We start from the raw sequence: 22,538 nt of genomic DNA, 5'->3' as shown, positions 1-22,538 counted from the left end.
AAGTACCTTGAAGGAGCTAACATGACTTCCAGACTTCTGGAAACTCATTGTAGCTTTCTGGGACTTTAAGTGAGCCCAACTTGAGCCCAGCTTCTGGGTAGGTAGTCACTAACGATCATTCACATTGACCTTGTCTGTTGTATCTACTTCAAAAATCCCAGAGGTGCTTAGGTAAACACATCATAGCCAAGCTACTGAAAGTCAAACACAAAGAAAGACTATTTAAAGTAGCAAGGATGAAATGACTATCAGATCATAAGATTAACAGCTGATTTCTCAACAGAAACAATGGAGGCCAGAGGTCAGTGGAATGACATGCTAAAACTGATTAAAGAAAAAGAAAAAAATGTGAACCAAGAATTCTAGATCCAGAAAAACTATCTTTCAAAAATGAAGGAGAATTTAACAAACTCACAGATAAACAAAAACTGAAATTATTGACTAGCAGATCTGCCCTACAAGAAATAAAGGGAATCCTTCAGGCTGAAGTGAAATGACACTAGACAATAACTCCAGTTCACATGGAGAAATAGAGAGCACTGACAAAGGTAACTGCACAGGTAACTATGAGAACAAGTATAGATGTAGTGTGTATGTAATTCCTTTTTTTCTCCTATCTAATTTAAAAGATGACCGCATAAAACAGTAATTATAAATCTATAATTTATAATTAATTTATAACATAATTTATAAAAATGAAATTTGTGATACCAACAGGATACAGGAGAGGGAACAGAACTATACTAACAAACTTCTGGTATATTATTGAAATCTAGGTGGTTTTAATCCAAATGAGATTATTAAAAATCAAGATGTTAATAGAAATCTTCAGGGCAATGATGAAGAAAAAAAACAAAAAATACGTATAGTAAAAGAACAACAAGGGAATTAAAATGATACACTAGAAAATATCTACTTAACACAAAAGAAGGCAGCGATGGAGAAATAATAAACATTCTTCTCAAATGCCTGTGGAGCATTCTCTGGAATAAACTATATGTTAGGCCATATAACAAGTCATGATCAATTTAAAATGACAAATCATACAAAGCATAGTCTCCAACCACAGTGGAATGAAAATAGAAATCAATAACAGAAGGCAATTTGGGGAATTCCAAAATGTGCAGAAATTAAACAACACATTCCTAAATAACCAATGGATCAAAGAAGAAATTGCATGGGAAATTTGAAGATCTTTTGAGATGAATGAAAATGAAAACACAATACAGCAAAACTTACGGTGTGCAGCAAAGATGAGAGAAAATTATCATTATAAATACCCAAATTAAAAAAGAAGAAAGATCTCAAATCAATAACCTAAACTTCTACCTTAAGAATCTATGAAAAGAGAAACAAACCAAATCCAAAGCAAACAGAAGGGAGGAAATCATACATCAGAGAGCAGATATAAATAAGATAATATACAGAAAATCAACAAAACCAAGACTTATTTCTTTGGAAAAAAACATATACATATAATATATATCTCACTGCCGTCAAGTCAATTCCGACTCATAGAAACCCCTCCTCGGGTTTCTGAGGCAGTATCTCTACGGAAGTAGATTGTCCAGTCTTCCTTCCAAGGAGTGGCTGGTGGGTTTGAACCGCCAGTCAAATGCCTTAGGCACTATGCCACCGAGCTCCCCTATATATATATACACATATATACATACTTTTAACAATTGACAGATCTTTAGCCACAATGACCAAGAAAAAGAAAGAAGACTCAGATTACTAAAATCAGGAACAAAAGAGGGAATGTCACTAACAACTTTACAGAAATAAAAAGGATTATAAAGGAATATTTTAACAATTGTATGCTAATAAATTAAAGAATCTAGATAAAATGAAAAAGTTCCTAGAATGACACAAACTACCAAAACTGACTCAAGAAGAAATAGAAAATTTGAATAGAACTATACAACAAGTAAAGGGATTGAGTTAATAATAAAAAAACTTCCCACAAATAAAAGCTTAAGCTCAGATAGTGTTAAGGATTGAACTGTGTCCCCCTAAAATATGTGTTGGAACTGTAGATGTAATCCTGTTTCGGAACAGAGTTCTCTTTGTTATGTTAATTAGACCATACCTAAGTAGGGGAAAAAAAAACCACCAGATCTGACTCATAGCAAGTCCTCCTTGGGTTTCCGAGGCGGTATCACTACGGAAGTACATTGCCTAATCTTCTTTCCAAGAAGTGGCTGATGGGTTTGAACTGCCAGCCTTCTGGTTAGCAGTCAAATGCCTTAGGCACTATGCCACCAGAGCTCCTATCTAAGTAGGGTAAGTACTAAATTTAATTATTGCAACAACAACAACAACAAGTTATAAAAATGCAGATTAGACCCAAAAGCAAAGACACAGGAGAAGACAGACACTATCTGACTACAATGGAGGCAAACCAATCCACAAGCTCAGGAACTCCAAGGATTGCCAGCGCAGGACTAGGCAGTGTTTTGTTCTATAGTACAGAGGATCTCTGTGCATCAAAACTGACTCCTAGACACCTAACAAAAAACAAGAAGAAACTAAAATAATGTGGAGAGATTAGGATTATCATACACTTCTGGTGGGACTGTAAAATGATACAACCACTTAGTATGGCGATTCCTTACAAAGCTGGAAATAGAAACATCATTTGATCCAGAAATCCCATTACTAGATATATGTCCTAAAGAAGTGAAAGCCAGGACACAAATAGAAATACGCACACCCATGTTCATTGGCAGCACTATTCACAACAGCAAAGAGATGGAAGCAACCTAAGTAGCCAACAACGGAGGAGTGGATAACCAAACTCTGGTACATACACACATACACAGTGAAATTTCATGCAACACTAAAGAATAATGTAGAATCTGCAAAACACCACATAACCTGGATGAACCTGGAGGACATTATGCTGAGTGAAATAAGTCAATCACACAAGGACAAATATTGTATCAGTCCGCTATTGTAAAAAGTCCAGGAAAGGTTTATATATGGAAGAAAATTTTCTTTGTTATTTATTAGGGATGAGAGGGAGGGTAAGGAACACTGTTAGACAGGTTACACAGCGGCGGGGTAGAAAGCAAAGACTACTGGTGGTTACCAGGAGCAGGAGAGAAGAGGAAAGGGGAGGATTTTGTTTGCGGGCCATTGAGTTTATGCTAACAGTGGTAGAATATCTTGGGAAATGATAGCAATAATGGTGGCACAACATGGAAAATGTCATCAATGTCCCTGAGCTATAAATGTGAAAGTTGTTATGCTGGTGAATGCCTTGATGTGTATGCTTTCTCCACAATAAAAGTAAACATAGATAAATAAATAGAAGCAGCAGCTAAAATAGACAAGGAATGACCTCCCCTACAGCCACACCCTGAACTTGGACATGTAGCCTCCTGAATTGTGAGAAAATAAACGTATGCTCTTCAAAGCCACCCATTTGTGGCATTTGTTACAGCAGTACTAGGAAATGAAAACAAAAGGCTTTACTGGGGAATCCCACCAATAGTTTAAAGAACTACCACCAATCCTTCACAAATTCTTCCAAAAAACAAGAGGATGAAACACTTCCTGTGGTAGTTAAGGTTATGTGTCAACTTGGCTGGGCCTGGCTGAGTGGCTGAGCAGCTAGATGTAGTTATTCGCCATAATGAGACTGGCAATCAACTCCACGGTAGAATCTACTGTGAGCAGTCGAGTAGCTGCCTTAGGGGTGTGATCTGCTTCCAGTATATAAGGAGAAGCTTTGAGAAAGGTCTTGAGCATTTTGGCACCCTTGGATCCTGCATGTAGCTAAGTCTTCATTCAGCAGCCTGCCACGCTGGCTGCTGATCTGGGACTATTTCTAGACTTGTAACTAGTGGCCTGCTGTGTTGCTTGCTAATCTTGGGACTGTGCCATTTTACTTGTCAACCCTGGGTTTGTCAGCCTCAACAGCCAGCAGCTGCCTGAGTTAAGAAATACCTCCAGCTCCAGTGGGCCGGGAGCAAGAAGTAGAGCTGAAGCCCAAAGTTCCAAGCTGGCACTTTGAACTCAGACTTCTAGCCTCCTACACCGTGTGAGAATAAATCCCTGTTTGTTAAAGGCATCTATCTGGGGCATTTCTGTTAGAGTGGCACAAGAGGGCCAAAATACTTTCTAACCCATTCTGAGGCCAAAACCAAAACCAAACCAAACTCACTGGCGCTGAGTCGATTTGACTCATAGCGACCCCTCCTTGGGTTTCCAAGGCAGTATCTCTATGGAAGTAAATTGCCCAATCTTCCTTCTGAGGAGTGGCTGGTGGGTTTGAACCGCCAGCTTTCTGCTCAGCAGTCAAATGCCTTAGGCACTACATCACCAGCGCCAGTATTACCTGATATCAAAACCAGACAAAAACATCACAAGAAAACTACAGATCAGTATAGGAAAAAAAAGTCAACAAAATGCTAGCAAACCAAGTCCAGCAGCATATGAAAAGATTATATACCATAACAAAGAGGGCTTTATCTCAGAAATGCAAAGTTAGTTCAACATATGAAAATTAATCAATGTAATACATCATATTAATAGAATGAAGAGAAAAAAATCCCTCATAATCATATCCATAGGTGTAGAAAAACAGCTGACAAAGTCCAACACACTTTCCTGATAAAAATGTCCAACAAACTAGAAACAGCAGGGAAGTACTTCAACCTGATGAAATCCATCTACAAAAAACCCACAGCTAACATTACACTTAACAGTGGTGGAGTATCTTGGGAAATGATAGCAATAATGGTGCTATCAGAACAAGACAAGAATGTCTGCTCTCCGTATTCCCATTCAACACTGCACTGAGGGTTCTAGCCAGGGAAAGTAGGCAAAAACATAAATAAATAAACAAGCAAACAAATAAAACAAATGGCATATGAATTGGAAAACAAGAAGTGAAACTCTTTGCCGATGATATAATCTCGTATATAAAAAATGATGAAGAATACACATACACACAGGCAAACTATTAGAAATGATAATGAGTTCAGCAAGGTTGCAGGAGATAAGATCAATATACAAAAATCAGCTGTATTTCTACACACTAGCAATGAGCAATATGAAAGGGAAATTAACAAAACAATTCTATTAACAAAGCATCAAAAAGAATGAAATAGTTAGGAATAAACTGAACCAAAGATTTGTAAGATTTGTACAATGAAAACTATAAAACATTATTGAAAGAACTGAATAAGACCTAAATAAATGCAGACAACAAAGATGAACCCTTTTGCACATACAGAACTGTGTTGTCAGTGAAGGCAAACATGGCTATATGGGTGCATAGATGGGTGGACAGGCTGAACTATTAGGTATATCTATGCAGGGGAGCCTGGTAGCATAGTGGCTAAGGCACTAGACTGCTAACCAGAAGGCTGGCGGTTCAAACCCACCAGCCACTCCTCGGAAGGAAGGTGGGGCAATCTATTTCCGTAGTGATACTGCCTTGGAAACCAAGGAGGGGTCACTATGAGTCGGATCCGACTCAACGGCACATAACAACAACATGCAGGGGTGAGTGTGCCCAAGACCATGTATAGGGTTGGCAGACAATGTTTCTGCTAGTGTATTTGTATGTTCTGTAAGAATGTCCAGGTATAACATGATGGGCCTCGAGACCAGAAGAACTAGATGGTCCCTGGCTACCAAAGCCAATCACTCAGGAAAGGATCAAATCTGGAGATCCTGGATAGAGTGGGAGGAAAAATGTGGAACAAAATCCAAAAACTCAATAATGACCAGAATTACTGGTCGGATGGAGGCTGGTGAGACCCCCCAGTACTGTGGTCCTGGGATACATTCTGGGCCTGGAATAAAGCTCACTCACAAGGGCTGGCTCTCAGCCCAATAGTTAACAAGATGGATGTCCGTGCAGACCACTCAGCCCAGGGTGACCCACCCACACACTCTATGGAAATGCATCCCTTAGAACAACTGACCCCGGGACACCAGAAGGGCAACATGCACACGGAGGAAATGCAGGACAAACAGGAGTGCACAACTATGAGGCGCACGGGGGAGGGTTACTGGGCAGGGAGCGGAGGAGACTAGGTTAGGGCTGGGCGTGGTAAATGGGGAGTGAAACTAAACGTACATGTAACATTGAATATAAAACAAACTCTTAAAACAAAAAATTAAAAAAAAAAAAAAGAAGAAGAATGTCCAGGTGTGTAGTAGAGCTGACAAGGGACAAGGTTGTCGTCACTTCTTAGACACAGCCAGCTACCCAGAGGGAGCAAGTAATTGAACCTGGCTCAGGACCATAGTCTCAGGGGATATCAAGCTCAACTGGCATAACACACTACACAAAACATTGTTCTACCTCCTACTTTGGTGAGTAGCAACTGGGATCTTAAAAGCTTGCAAGTGGCCATCTAGATGCAACAATGGTCTCTCCTCATCCAGAGCAAAGAAGAACGAAGAAAACCAAAGATTCACGGAAACAATTAGTCCAAGCAACTGGTACACCCTGCGATCCTCAGCCTATACGACTATGAGACCAGAAGAACTAGATGGTGCCTGGCTATCACTGTCAACTACTCAGAGGGGAATCTATGTAGGAGATCCTGGATAGAGAGGGAGAACAATGTAGAACAAAACTCAAAATCATTTGGGAAAAAAAAAAAAAAAAAAAGAGGGACCAGGTTTGTTGGTCTGACAGAGCCTGGTGGAAGCACTGAGACTATGGCCCCAGCTGCCCTTCAGGTCTGCAATTGGACCCACACCTGTGGCTTCCAGCCAAACAAAAGACAGGCATATGAGCTGAACATTTACCTGAGATAGATACACTCCTTGGAGGGAACAATCATGGGAGAATAGAAGGGCTGTGTATGCACAGGGACATAGCTCAGGGGCAGGAGTACATGGAGGGAAGGACACAGGGAAGAAGTAACTATGGGGAAGAAGTGGGAGGGGAGCTGTTGCATTGTGGTAAATTATAGTCAGTGTCATGAGACAAAGTGTATGTGAAATGCTGTATGGAAAGTGAGTTTTTACCCAAATTTTACCCTGTAAACTTTTACCCAAATCACAATAAAATAATAAGAAAAAAAGACCTAAATAAATGGAAAGACATTCTATGTTCATAGATTGTTAAGATATGTTAACAGATTGTTAATACTGTTAAGATAATAATACTCACCAAACTAATTTATGGATTCAATGCATTCTCTATCAAAATCCAAACTGCCTTTTATACAGAAATGGGCAAGCTTTTGTTAAAATTCATAGAGAACGGCATTGGGCCACAACTAAGTCAAAGCCATCTTCCAAAAGAAGTAGGAGGACTTATACTTCCCAATTTCAAAACTTACTACAAAGTTACAATAAACAAGACAGTTTAGTACAGGTGTAGGATAGACATAGATCAATGAAATAGCATTGAGAGTACAGAACTAAATTAATAAATTTATGGTCAATTGATTTTCCACATGAGTGTCAAGATCATTTAATGGAGAAAGAATACTTTTTCAACAAGTGGTGCTGAGACAACTGGATAGCCACATGCAAAGGAATGGATTTTGACCCTTACCTCACACCATATACAACACCATACACAACTAGTAACTCAAAATGGAGCAAATGATTAAATGTAAGACTTGAAACTACAAAAATGTTAGAATAAAACATAGCTAAATCTTTCAACCTTGGATTAACAATGGTTTAAATTGTACTTCATCAAAATTTAGAAGTTTTCTAATTAAAAGACACTATCAAGAAAGTAAAAAGAGAAGATACACAAATGCCCAACAAACTCAGCATCATTAGTTATTAGGGAAATGCAAATCAAAATCACAATAATATATCACTTCATGTCCACCAGGGCCATGATTTAAAAATCAGAAAACAACAGGTGTTGGCAAGGATGTGAAAAAACTGGAATCTTCATTCATTGCTGGTGGGATTGTAAAACTGTACAGTCATTAAGGATAAAAGTTTGGCAATTTCTAAAATAGTTACACATAGACTTACCATACCCACTGCCATTGAGTCAGTTCTGACTCATACAACCGTATAGGACAGAGCAGAACTTCCCCACAGGGTTTTCAAGGCTATCAACCTTTACAGAAGCAAACTACCACATCTTTCTCCCTGGAGTGGCTGGTGGGTTAAAACTGCCAACTGTTCAGTTAGCAGCCAAGTGCTTAACTGCTGTACCACAAAGGCTCCATAAAATCCAGCAATTCCACTCCTATGTATCTACCCAAAATAATGGAAAAGAGGAATTGAAACAGGTACTTGTACACCAACCTTTACTGCAACACTATTCACAATAGCCAAAAGGTAGAAAACAACTTAAATGACTATCAATAAATGAATGGATAAACAAAATGCAGTACATCTATAGTATGGACTATGATCCAGCCATAAAGAGAAATGAAGTCCTGATACATATTACAAAGTGGATAAACCTTGAAAACATCATGCTGAGTGAAATTTCAGTCATTAAAGGATAAACATTCTATGATTCCACTTACAAGAAATATCTAGAACACGCAAATGTGTACAGATTTAAGAATACTAGTGGTTACCAGGGGAAGAGGGGAGGAGGGGGGATAAGGGAACTCATTGCTTAGGAGACACTGAGCTTCTACTAAGGCTGTTGGGAAAAGCTGGAAGTGAATAATGGTGATGGTTGTAATGATGAACAAAATTAATGTAACTAAATTGCACATGAAAAGACTGTTAAAATGGCAAACATTTTGTTAATACACATTTATCACAATTAAAATAGTAAGTAGATTAGGAAATAATAGACATATCTCATAGTATTCCTAGATGTTATAAATAAACTGTTTTCATAAATAAGATTTATTTTTAATTATCAATAAGCTATTTCTATAGCAACAATATTGATATTTCTGCCATCGAGTCAAATCGACTCATAGCAACCCCTCCTTGGGTTTCCAAGGCGGTATCACTACGGAAGTAGATCACCCAATCTTCCTCCTGAGGAGTGGCTGGTGGGTTTGAACTGCCAGCCTTCTGGTTAACAGTCAAATGCCTTAGGCACTATGCCACCAGAGCTCCCTACATATAGTAATAACATTGATACTTGTACATTTATTAGGTAGCCACCAACTTTACTCATTAAACCTATTTTTTTTTCAAAAAAAAAAAAGACAACTCAAAGAATGAGTGATAGTATTTGCAAATCATATATTTGATATATATTTTGTTACTGTCTAGTATAAAAAAAGGTAATCCCACAAAATGTGGAAATTATTGAACAATATCATTGATATCACATGCAAGTAAAATCTTACTGAAGATAATTCAAAAACAGTCGCAGCACTGTCTCAGCAGAGAATTTCCAGAAATGCAAGCTGTTTTCAGAAAGGGACGTGGAGTGAGGGATATCATAGCTGATGGCAGATGGATCTAGCTGAAAACAAAGAATACCAAAAAGATGTTTACTTGTGTTTTATTGGCTACACAAAAGCATTTGATTGTGTGTGTCATAACAAATTATGGATAACTTTGAGAAGAATGGGAACTCCAGAACACTTAATTATACTCATGAGGAACCTGTACATAGACCAAGAGGCTGTCATTCGAACACAACAAGGGGATACTGCATGGTTTAAAATTAGGAAGAGAGCACGACAGGGTTGTATCCTTTCACCATACTTACTAAATTTGTATGCTGAGCAAATAATCCAAGAAGCTGGACTATATGAAGAAGAATGTGGCATCAGGACTGGAGGAAGGCTTATTAACAACCTGTGATACACAGATGACACAACTTTGCTTGCTGAAAGTGAGGATGACTTAGAGCACTTACTGATGAAGATTAAAGACTACAGTCTACAGCATGGATCACACCTCACATAAAGAAAACAAAAATCCTCACAACTGGACTGATAAGCAGCATCACAATAAATAGAGAAAAGACTGAAGTTGTCAAAGACTTCGTATTACTTGGTTCTACAATCAATGCCAACAAAAGCAGCAGTCAAGACATCAAAAGATGTACTGCATTGGGCAAATCTGCTGCCAAAGCCCTCTTTCAAGAGCTGAAGAGCAAAGATGTCTCCTACTCTTCAGAGTAAGATATGCCTAACCCAAACCATGGTATTTTCAACTGCCTCATGTGCATGTGAGAGTTGGACAATGACTATGAAAGACTGAAGAAGAGTTGATGCTTTTGAGTTGTGGTGTTGGCGAAGAATGCTGAAAGCACCAATGACTGCTAAAGGACTAAGACATCTGTCCTGGAAGAAGTGCAGCCAGAATGCTCCTTGGAAGTGAGAATGGCCAGGCTTCATCTCACCTACTTTGGTCATGTGGTCGGAAGGGACCATTCTCTGGAGAAGGCTGTGATGCTTGGTAAAATGGGGGGTCAGTGAAAGAGGGGAAGGCCCTCAATGAGATGGACAGACATGGCTGAAGCAATGGGCTTAAGTATAGTAGGGATCGTGAGGCTGGCACAGGATCAGGCAGTGTTTCATTCTGTTGTACAAAAGGTCACTATCAGTTGGAGATGACTCGATGGCACATAACAACAAGTGTAAAAACATGTAAAAGCACTTAAAACTCAACAATAAAAAAAAAGAACTAACCTGATTTTAAAATAGACAAAAAAAAAATCTAAAGAAACATCTTGCCAAAGAAAAAATACAATGGCCAACAAGCCCATAAAAAGATAATCAATGTCTTTGGTCATCAGGGAAACGTAAACCAAATCCACAGTCAGATGTAAGATGGCTATCATTTAAAAAAGGAACATAACAAGTGTTGGTGAGAATGTGGAGGAAATGGAACCCTCACACTTTGCTGGTAGAAATATAAAAATGGTACAACCACTTCAGAAAACAGCCTGGTAATTCCTCAAAAAATTAAACACACAGTTACCACGTTCAGAAGGAAGACTGAGCGATCTACTTGTAACGATACCACCTTGGAAACCCAGGAGTGGTCGCTGTGAGTCAGAAACAACTCGATGACGGTGCATTGGGTTGCGCCATGTTGTTATCATGTTGTTGTTAGGTGCCATGGAGTTGGATCTAACTCACAGCCACCCCATGTACAACAGGACACAACACTGCCCCATCCTGTACCGTCCTTATAATCTTTGCTATGCTTGAGCCTATCGTTGCAGCCACTATGTCAATCCATCTCATTGAGGGTCTTCCTCTTTTTCACTGACCCTCTGTTTACCAAGCATGATATCCTTCTCCAGGGACTGGACCCACCTGATAACATGACCAAAGTACGAGAGATGAAGTCTTACCATCCTCGCTTGTAAGAAGCATTCCAGCTATACTTCTTCCAAGACATACTTGTTCGTTCTTCTGTTAGTCCATGATATATTCAATATTCTTCACCAAGACCATAATTCAAATGCATCAATTCTTCTTTGCTCTTCCTTATTCATTGTCCAGCTTTCATACGCATATGAGGCAATTGAAAATGTTGTGTTTAGGGTCAGGCACGACTTAGTATTCAAAGTGATATCTTTGTGTTTAACACTTTCAATAAGTCTTTTACTTATAAAACAAACAATGCAGTAATACGTTGTTTGATTTCTTGACTGCTGCTTTCACGGGCATTGATTGTGGATCCAAGTTAAAAAAAAAAAAAAAATCCTTGACAACTTCAATCTTTTCTCCATTTTATCACGATGTTACTTATTGGTCCAGTTGTGAGGACTTTTTTTCTTTATGTTGAGGTGTAATCCATACCGAAGTTTGTAGTCTTTGATCTTCATCAGTAAATCCTTCACTTTCAGCAAGCAAGGTGTGTCATCTGCTTATCATAGGTTGTTAATGAGTCTTCTTCCAATGCCGATGCTGTTTTCTTCTTGGATTATTTGCTCAGCATACAGATTGAGTAAGTGTGGTGAAAGGATACAACCCTGACACACACCATTCCTGATTTTAAACCACGCGGTATCTCCCTGTTCTGTTCAAATGATTGCCTCTTGGTCTAAGTACAGGTTCCACATGAAAAGAATTAAATGTTCTGGAATTCCTATTCTTTACAATGTTATCCATAATTTGTTATGATCCACACAGTTGAATGCCTTTGCATAGTCAATAAAACATAGATAAGTATCTTTCTGGTATTTGCTTTCAGTCAAGATCCATCTGATGATATCAGAAATGATAACCCTTTTTCCACACCCTATTCTGAATCCATCTTGAATTTCTCACAATTCTCTATCTGGGTACTGCTACAACCATTTTAAAATTATTTCCAGGAAAATTTTACTTGTATGATATTAATGATATTATTTGATAATTTCCACATTCTATTGGATCACTTTCTTTGGAATGGGCACATATGGATCTCTTCCAATCAATTGGTCTTATAGCTATCTTCCAAATTCTTGGCATTAACAAGTGACTAGTTCCACCATTGTATCTATTTGTTGAAAAATCTCAACTGCTATTCCATCAGTTCTTGGAGCCTTGTTTTTCACCAATTCCTGCAGTGTATCTTGGACTTCTCTCCCTCAATACCATCAGTTCTTGATCATATTCTACCTTTTAAAATGGCAGAATGTTGACCAATTCTTTTTAATACAGTGACTCTGTGAAATCATTTTCTTTTGATACTTCCTGCATCTTTCAGTATTTTGCCTGTGGAATCCTTCAATATTGCAATGTTGTTGTTGTTGTTGTTATGTGCCGTCAAGTTGGACCCAACTCATAGAGACCCCTCCTTGGGTTTCCGAGGCAGTATCACTATGGAAATAGATTGCCCCATTCTCCTTCTGAGGAGTGGCTGGTGGGTTTGAACTGCCAGCCTTCTGGTTAGCAGTCAAGTGCCTTAGGCACTACGCTACCAGAGCTCCCCAATATTGCAACACAAGGCTTTAATTTTTTTCTTCAGTTCTTTCAGTGTGAGAAATGCCAAGTGTGTTCTTTACACACTTTTGATTTTCTAACCCCGGTTCTTTGCACATTTCATTATAATACTTTACTTAGCCTTCCTGAGTTGCCCTTTGAAATCTTCTTTTCAGCTCTTTTGCGTTATCATTTCCTCCATTCATTTAAGCTACTCTCCATTTAAGAGCATGTTTCGGTCTCTTCTGACTCCATTTTGGTCTTCTCTTTCTTTTCCGCCTTTTTAGTGACCTCTTCCTTTCTTCATGCATGATGACCTTGATGTCATCCCACAACTCCCTTCTCTTTGGTCGCTGGTGTTCAGTGTGTCCAATCTGTTCCTCAGATGATCTCTGAATTTAGGTGGGATGTACTCAAAGTCGTGTTTTGGCTCTCATGGACTTGTTTTAAATTTTTCAGCTTCAACGTAAACTTGCATATGACCAACTGACAATCTCTTCCTGGTCTTGTTCTTACTGATGATAGTGAGCTTCTCTATTGTCCCTTTCCACAAAGGCAGTCGGTTTGATTTCTGTTTATTCCATCTGGTGAGGTCCATGTGTAGAGGTGCCATTTATGTTGCTGAAACAAGGTACTTGCAGTGAGTAAGTCGGTGGCCTTGCAAAATTCTATCATGCACTCTCTGGTGTCATTTCCACCACCAAGGCCATTTTCCAACTACCAATGCTTCTTTATTTCCAACTTTAACATTCCAATCACCAGTAATTATCAATATACCTCGACTGCATGTTTGGCCAATTTCAGACTGCAGAAATTGGTAAAAATCTTCAATTTTTTAATCTTTGGCTTTAGCGGTTGGTATGTAAATTTTAACAATAGTCATATTAACTGGTCTTCCTTGTAAGCACATGGGTATTATCCTATCACTGACAGCATTGTACTTCAGGACAAATCTCAAAATGTTCTTTTTGACAATGAATGTCATGCCATTCCTCTTCAGTTTGTCATTCCTGGCATAGTAGACCATATGATTGTCTGATTCAAAATGGCTAATACCAGTCTAGCTCAGCTCATTAATGACTAGGATGTTGATCTTTATGCATTCCATTTCATTTGTGACAGCTTATTTTCCTAGATTCAAACTTAGTACATTCCATGTTTTGATTATTATTAACGGATGTTTGCAGCTGTTTCTTCTCATTTTGAGTCGTGCCAGATCAGCAAATGAAGGTCCCAAAAGCTTTACTCCATCTATACCATTGAGGTCAATTCTACTTTGAAGAGGCAGCTCTCCCCAATTGTATTTTGAGGGCCTTCCAACCCGAGGAGCTCATCTTCTGGCATTGTATCAGTGTTTCACTGCTGTTCATAAGGTTTTCAGTGGCCAGTTTTTCCAGAAGTAGACTGCCATGCCCTTCTTCACAGACTTTCTGGAAACTCTGCTGAAACCTGTCTTCCATGGGTGACCCTACTGGCATTTGAAATATCGGAGGCATAGCTTCCAGCATCAGAGCAACATGCCAGCCACCACAGTATGAATAGTGACAGGCTAGTGGTGGACAGTTACCATATGACCCAGCAATTCTACCACCCAAACTGATCTACAGATTCAATGTAATACACACAAGAGAAATAAAAACATGTGTCCATACAAACAGTTGTACATGCATGTTCATAGCAGCATTATTCATAACCAAAATGTGGAAACAATGCAAATTTCCATCAACTGATAAATGAATAAATAACATGTGGTATATCCATACAATGGAATATTATTTAACAATAAAAAGGAATAAAGTATTGATACAGGCAACAACATGGATGAACCTGGAAAACATTATGCTAAATTGAAGAAGCCAGACACGAAAGACGATATATGATATGATTCCATACATGGAACGTCCAGAATAGGTGGATCTATAGAGATAGAAAGTAGATTAGTATTTGATTACCAGGGGCTGGAGGAAAGGGGGAGCAGGGAGTGACCACTAATGGGTACAGGGTTTCTTTTCAGGGTGATCAAAATGTTTGGGAATTAGACAGTGGTGACTGATGACTGTACACCTCTGAGATATACTGAAAGCCACTGAATTGTACAGTTCAGAAGAAAAGATTTATCGACTTAAGTCTCAATAAAGTAAAAGATTAGGGCAGGGCTGTGGACTGAGAAGCATGAGCACTGTGTACCACGTGAGCCCAGAGACCACAGATGTACTTGGTGGTGCGTGTGAGGTGGTTTTGGGGGACACTCACATGCATGGGGTACTTCGGCCGTCCTCCAGTAGCGATGACAATATGGTCAGCTGAAAGTAGAATCTAAGAACGACCAAAGAAAGCTGTGGGTCAAACAGTTACATTGGAGTCGCCCATCTAGGGTGTTCAAGTGCCTGGAGGTGCCCTGGGCAATAGGTACCTGCCCTGCAGTGTGACCCCTCCTGTCAGCAACACAGCAGCCCCACAGTACCTGCATCTTGGTCAAAGGTCAGCTGAATGGGAGGTGGACAGGCAGAAGAGGGCAGAGAAACATCTTACTCTAAGCACTTCCCAGTTTACAAAGCACCAGCAGGCATCACCTCTAATCCCCACAAAACCCCGCACCGAAAGCATGATTCACCTGTCCCCTTACACCACGCAGCAGGGCAGCCTGGCAAGGTGAGCATCACACATTGCTGCTGTTGTCAGTTGTTGTCAAGTTGGTTCCAACTCACAGCAACCCCACGTGTACAGAGTAGAACTGCTCCACAGGGTTTTCAAGGCTGTGATCTTTCGGAAGCAGATCACCAGGCCTGACTTCTGAGGCACCTCTGGGTGGGCCAGACCACCAATGTTTTGGCTAAACCATCTGTACCAGCCAGGGACCCCACTTAGCAACATATATGGCTGGTTACTCTGTTTGTAAAGAAATCTCTCTAATTCCAACAGTTGAAGCTTAGAGGCTGCAAGGGCTGGAGCAGGATGGGCATAGCCCACAACAGGGTCTGTGACACGCACTCTACGCAACAGGCACTCACCTTCCCACCTTTCAGGACGCCGCACACAGTGTGCTTGTCGACGAAGCTGGCTTTGAAGTTAAAGTACTTGACTTTCCTGCAAAATAAAAATAAGATTTGCAAACATCTCCTCTGAGCAGAGTATATCAGGAACACAGTCAGGTGCTGAGGGGAGAGCTGCCAGGCCACTGCCCACCTCCACGGCTCAGGGGGCAGGCGGCGCGTGGAGAACTGCATTGGGAAGCGTGGAGGGCAGGGCAGGGCACCTTACTCACATCTCCTGGAGTTCCCTGGGACACAAGGACCACAGGTGCCGAAGCAGAGCCACAGTCCTGAGAGCCCAGATACAGCCTAGTGTCTAACGGGAGAGGTGGCAGGGCTTCCACGAAGGGCCAGGCCTCGCTGTCCGGCATAGTCCACCAGGGAGCAAAGGCCTATCACACCCATTTATCCTGCCTCCCAAGTGAACAGCTTCCCACCTGCTTCCTACCAGGTAGGCATCCACGTTCTGCTTTTAAGGGCACCAAGAGGCCAGGACAGCGAGTACAACAGGAGGAAGGGCACCTGGGGTCTGTGCACCCTCACTGTCTAATGACCAAGACTAGGCTGCTGGCTCAGCAGCCCGAGTTTAGTGGGCACAAAACAACTGCTGACTGCACGGTGCCAAAAAGATCCTACATGGCACAGAGGTGAGGGCCACTAGACTTCCCCAGACCACAGTCCCCCTCAGAGATCCACAGGGTAAAGGGCAGAAGTGTGCAGGGCTGAGGGCCAAGGCTGGTGCCTCACTGGGCAGCAGTTCCTGGCAGGGAGCACAGGCTTTAGGTAAGGAGGACATGTTGGGGTCTGGGCTGCAGAACCCCAAGGGTCGATGAGGTCTGGTGGTTCCAGGCATCTGGGGTTGCAGTGTCTGCAGCTTGGGCAAGGGGGCTCAGGAAGAGGAGAGCCATGAAGTGGGATGTGAGGTTTGTGGTCTGGGGACAGTGCTTGGGGCTTCCTCTTTGCTGCCACACATACAGGCTCACCAGGGCCTTTCATGTAACTATGGGCCGGCCCTGGCCAAGGGAAGGCTGCCTACCTGGAAGAAAGAGCCCAGCTCCCATGATGGCTCCTGGCTAGTCCCTGGGTCCCCTGAGCCCAGCCATTGCTCTGGACTTCTCCAGCCCAGCCTCAACCATACCCCAGCCCCTGGCACAGGCCCAACCCCTGGGCTATTCCTATAACACATTCCTCAGGCACCTCTGTCCTCTCTGCTCAGGCTCCTCCCCAACGTTCCCATTCACTCAGCAACGAGGTCTTCCACACATCCCAGTGCTCCCTGACCAGCTCCTGGCCTGCATCCCCATCCAAGACCACGGACCCCTTGTCTCCTCATTACTGACCCCCAGAGCCTACCTAGGGTATGTTCCATGCAGATGTTCACTAAGTGTTTGCCACAGGCACAAAACGACAACCAGAGGCCTGAAAAGTCACCCCCCCCCCCAGAGGCCATGCTCCTGAGAGCAGGAGAGGTGCACACAAGTGTCAGTACCTATCCTGCAGCTGGACTCGGTGCCCCCAGTTCAAGGATTTGACGTGGTTCTGAATAGCTTCTGCCATTTTCCTCCTGATAACACAACACAAAATATTAAAATGCACAGAACAGTTAGCTGCACAGTTCTATAATAATTTTGTTCTTGTTAGGAGCTAGCAAATCAATTCTGTCTCATGGTAACCCCCGTGACAAAGTAGAACTGCCCCGTAGGGTTTTCTAGGCCATAATCTATATGGAAGCAGATCTGCCAGGTCTTTATCCCATGCTCTGGTGGAATAGTGGTTAAAGCATTTGGCTGCTAACCAGAAAAAGGGGTCGGTGGTTCGAAACCACCACCAGCTCCACAGGAGAAAGATGAGGCAGTCAACTTCCATGAAGATTGACAGCCTTGGAAACCCTATGGGGCAGTTCTACTTTATCCTATAGGGTCACTATGAGTCAGAGTCAACTTGGTGGCAGTGAGTTATCCCACAAAATAGGTGAGCAGACTCTAACTACCAATCTTCAGGTTAGCAGCTGAGTGCTTACCTGTCGTGCTGCCAGAGCTCCCTCCATAACAAACTATTACATGCAAATACAAATGAATGAAGATATGTTTAAAGGTAGTAGAAGCATGATGTTCACCCTGAGGTGCAACTGCCACTGTCCCTTAACCAGAGCCCAGTTTTCTGACAATGGTAGGCCTTGGTCCATGACCAGCAAGCTGCACCCATCTCTGCTACCAGCCCCATCTGTGCACCACCAAAGAGGCAGCCCATGGCAGCTTCTGAGGCCAGCACAGTAGCTGAGCCGGGCCTGTGGCAGGCTCTGAGCAGAGCCACGGTGCCGCCCACCTGGTGCCTGATCCCGCCCCAGAAGAGAACTTAAAGCAGGCTTTTCCTCTGCGGTAGTGCTGGCACTGCGTATGGTTGGGGTGGTCCTGTCCAAGGGAAGATGCGCAGCAGCATGCCTGCCCTCTACCCTGCAGACAGAGCACGCCCCAAGTTGTGACAACCAGAAATGTCTCCAGACAATGTCTGAGGGGACAGAGTCACACCCAGCTGAAAACCCTGCCCCACAGCAAGCTCTCTGTGAAAAGTAACAGGATGAACAAACCTCCTATTCAGCCTACAAACAGCAGAATCCAATCAGGAATACCCAGCACCCACTCTCACCAGTCATGCGGGACGGGGTGGGCCACCTTCCAGCCGTAGTGTTGGGCATCTCGGATCAGGCCCCCCAGCAGGGCTGCCTGGTGCATCAGTTTCTTGGGGATGCAGCCGACGTTGACACAGGTGCCTCCGAGGCCCCACCTGGTGCCTGGACATGGAAGAGCACATTGCAAAGCTAGGCAGGCTGCCGACAGCCACGGCCAGTGACTGGCAGCAAGCATGCAGGGACTCTAGGAGGCTTGCCCAGGCTTCCACACTTGTTTGGAATTCCCTGAAGTTGCTGTAACACAAACACAGCCCCAGGGAATCTTGCCACCCAAATCTTCTCTCCATAATTACATTCAGAGTAGTTTAAAAATCAGAAATAATCAAAATAATGGCAGCTTACACATGAACTAGGACACCCTGTGGAGATTCTGTGGGCAGCTGGGCATGAAGGTGTCAGCTGCCCTCTGTATGTGACCCGGGCCCCTCTCCTCCACCTGGCCACCCTCAGGCCACCCCTCCCACCGGGCTGCCTACCTCGGGGAGAAGGATCCACGTAATCCACCACAGCCACCTTCCTTCCCAACTGAGCAGCTGGAACGAGAAGAGGCGCAGACAGATGAGCGTGGAGGGACAGGGACTCCCAGGGCCCACAAGGCCCAGGACGGTATGGAAAGGGCTGGCCAGGGCCTTCCGCACAGCAGCTGAGCTGAGCAGCACTGTGAACTCCACCAACCTTAGTGTGGTGGCCAACTCAGCACCCCGTCTGCCCAGCTGCAGCTGCCCACAGGCAGGACCCTCAGACCTCCTCTCTGACCACAACCTTCAACCTGGCCCTCCAGGGCACTACCTCCAGTGCAGCACTAGTCCTGGGGGAGCTAGGCTCTCCTAGGCACTGCCCCCTGCAGTAGTGCTGGTCCCAGGGACACCCAGCCCTCCCTTGCCTCCTGCCTACCCAGCCCAAGGGCATTCATCCCGAGCCCATGGCCCCGAGCACACTGGCAGCATCCCAGGAGCAGGTCCCCTCAGCAAAGGCTCTCATCATGCCTCTAGGCCAGCCCCCACCTCCTGCACTCTTGAGAAACCCAGGCCCCTCTAAGGTGGACTTGCTCACCTCCCTCCCCACAAGAACCAATGCCCCACATCCTCATCAGAACCTTCCTTGGTAGGCGTCTTACCTCTTTCATCACTCTCTGGTGAGGAAACCAAAGCTCAAGAGAAATGAAGTGGCTGGCCCAGAATCACCCAGCCCCCAGAAGTAGAGCCAGAACTCATAGTCCCAGCCAAGGTCACCCCTGGTCTCCCTCTCGCCCATCAGCAGGGCCACAAAGCCCAGGCTCTAGGGCTGACTTTGACATCAATTAGCCAGGAGCCCTGCGAGCATTCCCCTGGCCGCTGCCTGAAGAGTGACTGGACTTAGACGTCATGAATCCTAAGGGTCTGAAAAGCTAAAGAACACGCTCAACTCGTGGTTACTAGAAAGCAAGATTAGAACAAAGTTTTAGAAGAGTTCATCTTAAAAACCTGTTTTGTGGTGGAATTCTGGAACGGTAGCAGCATTAATAGATCATCATTCTGACCCTCCCGCACAAATACAAGGAACCAGTATTTGGCTTTGAGGGATTCTGAATCGAGGAGCAGAGGACAGCCGCAGGAAACTGCAGACACTCAAGAGTCAGTGAGCCAACAACTAGGCGGCTACTGGAAGGAAGGTGGGGCACTCTACTTCCATAGCGAAACTGCCTCGGAAACCCAAGGAGGGGTCGCTAGGAGTCGGGGCCGACTCGACAGCAAACAACAACAACAACAACTGTAGGAAAACCTGCTTCGCTCACCATTCCTGCCCCTCCCCCAGCCATGAGGACCAGTGGCTGCCGTGAACTGGGGAAGTGGCTCAGAAAAAGAGCCTGTTTCCTAGGCCGCACACCCCCTGCCTGTATGTACAAAGAGTCAAGACGCCAAGCTTCTGCTCTAAAATCAACAAGGGAGACTTTCCTTGGGGTCTGGAGTTGCCAGCACCTCCCCTACCTGGATCCTGTTGGCGGCAAGCTTGCAGGGAATTGCTACAGAAGGCCCCTGCAGTGGAGTCCGTGCTCACAGTCCATACTCTACCTGCCTCCCTGTATACCCCACAGCTCAGGCTCCTGAACCCAACAGACCTTCGAGAAGTCACTTTGGCTCTGCCTGCTCCTCCTTCCTGTTGGCCCTGACAACTGCTGACTGAGGCTGCTGGCTACTAGGAAGCCAGATGCACAGCCAACATCCCACAGAGGGACTCTGACAGCAACAAGACAGAGCTCCATGGGGGTCCATTCAGAGTGTGCCAGCACCTCCCAGCCCTGCACACTGCTGGCTGGAAGCCTGCAGGGAATCGCTACAGAAGGGCCCTGCAGTGGCATCTCCTGCAGTCTGCACTGTGCCTGCCTTCCTGTGCACCTCGTAACTCACGCTTCTGAAACCCACAAGACAGACTTTCCTGGCGATAAACTTGGGTCAGTCTGCTTCCCCTTCCAGTTGGCACTAAAGACTGCTGACTAAGGCTGTTGTGTGCTAGGAAACTGACATCTTGAGGGGGCTATACCCAAAGCCAACATACGATGGGGCAGGCTCTGGTAGCAACATGGCAGACCTCCCTTGGGTTCCATTCAGAGCATGGCAATCCCTCCTCTACCCATAACTGTTGGCTGCCAGACTGATACACACTCCTGTAGAAAGTCCCCTACAGTGAAGCCAGGAGAAGGGGCATCTAAAAGGAGACTGCCCCCAACCACCACAGGGCCACTGGAGCTCTGACACCAACAAAGACAGGTCTCTTGGAGGCTCTTCTGCAGATTGTCAGTCCCCCTTCCTCCTGAAAGTCTACTTGTGCTTCCACTAAAAGCCAGCAAAGATAGAAGCAGCCCCCAAACAACATGGAAGGAAGCTCTGAATAAAACCAGAGGGCAACACTCAGCCCCGAAGAGTATTGACTCAGTGTGGGTTCTCTGATTGAAAACGTGGTGACAGAAACAGAGAAGGGAATGCAGTAATAACCAGAGAGAGAGAGAGGACTGAGCCCCTGGTGGATAGGTTGATCAGTATACAATATCTCACCTGAGTGATGGTGCTGGCTGGTGGATGGCTTGATCGCAGTGTGTTTGGGAGAGATTGAAAGTTAAAAACCAAGATTTGGAACTTTCAAATCTTAAGTAAACCAGGGAAGGTATAAGAGTTATACCAGAAAGGGAAAGCAAACAGTAAGTGAAGTTCTTTGCAAAAAGAAGTGGAGGCAAAACCACCAAATACTTGAGAGAACTGAGAAAGTTAGCACTCTTGAAAATTCCAAACCCCAACAAAAAAACCACAAGACACACAAAGAACACAGAAACAATGACCCATCCAAATGAACATGACAAAAGGAGTAAAGAAACATCCTTCAACCTTCTGGGTAGCAGGCAAATGCCTCAGGTACTGCACCACCAGAGCTCCTTTCAAAGTACATCTAGGGATGACCAAATAATGAAAAAAGTAGAACATAATATACCAATGTTAAACATAATTAAATACCTGAGGGAAAACAGAGACAAAGAGCTAAAATAAATAAGGAAAACAATTTAAGAACAAAATGAGGGTCTAAAAAAAGAGATATTGCAACTGAAAGGGATAATAACTGAAATAAGAAACACAATACAAGGATGTACCAACAGATTTAGTCAGGTAAAAGGAATCAGCAAATCAGAACAAAAGATAGTTAAAATTACAGAGGCTGAAGAACAAGAATAATGGAGGCTCAAGAAGGCTAAACACAGTTTAACAGAATTATGGGACAAGAGATCTAATATAAGCACCATGGGAATTCCAGAGGAGATGAGAGAAAGAGACAGAAAGAATATTTGAAGAAATAATGACAGAAAATTTCCCCAATCTAACAAAGGACATGAATCTACATATCCAAGAAGTTCAAACAATCTCAAGCAGGAGTCTGTGAACACCACAATAACATTAGGAAAAGAGAGGACACCAAATTGTGCACATAAGATATAGACAACAGAGGCTAATACCAGTATATCCACAATACTGTATTACCATTAACACCAAACACCAGGCT

The 22,538-nt window shown here is 43.4% G+C and overlaps 1 protein-coding gene across 1 annotated transcript in view; it reads right to left on the bottom strand.

The window, feature by feature from the left end:
- The window catches only part of TXNRD2 (thioredoxin reductase 2), an 89,154-nt gene that overhangs the window by 52,616 nt on the left and 14,000 nt on the right, over positions 1–22,538 (bottom strand). The window contains exons 2-6 of the mRNA XM_007957965.1: positions 18,989–19,045; positions 18,470–18,614; positions 17,313–17,387; positions 15,803–15,878; positions 15,045–15,107 (exon numbers count right to left, since the gene is read on the bottom strand). Coding sequence (XP_007956156.1) covers positions 15,045–15,107; positions 15,803–15,878; positions 17,313–17,387; positions 18,470–18,555 — 300 coding nt within the window. The 5' untranslated portion in view covers positions 18,556–18,614; positions 18,989–19,045. The remainder of the gene's footprint in view (positions 1–15,044; positions 15,108–15,802; positions 15,879–17,312; positions 17,388–18,469; positions 18,615–18,988; positions 19,046–22,538) is intronic.

This window comes from Orycteropus afer, unplaced genomic scaffold (genome assembly GCF_000298275.1).
Source record: "Orycteropus afer afer isolate SDZICR_OR568_19922 unplaced genomic scaffold, OryAfe1.0 scaffold00829, whole genome shotgun sequence".
In the NCBI taxonomy this organism is placed as follows: domain Eukaryota; kingdom Metazoa; phylum Chordata; class Mammalia; order Tubulidentata; family Orycteropodidae; genus Orycteropus; species Orycteropus afer.
Note: the sequence above shows the minus strand (reverse complement) of the source record. Positions and strands in the feature narration are given on the sequence as shown.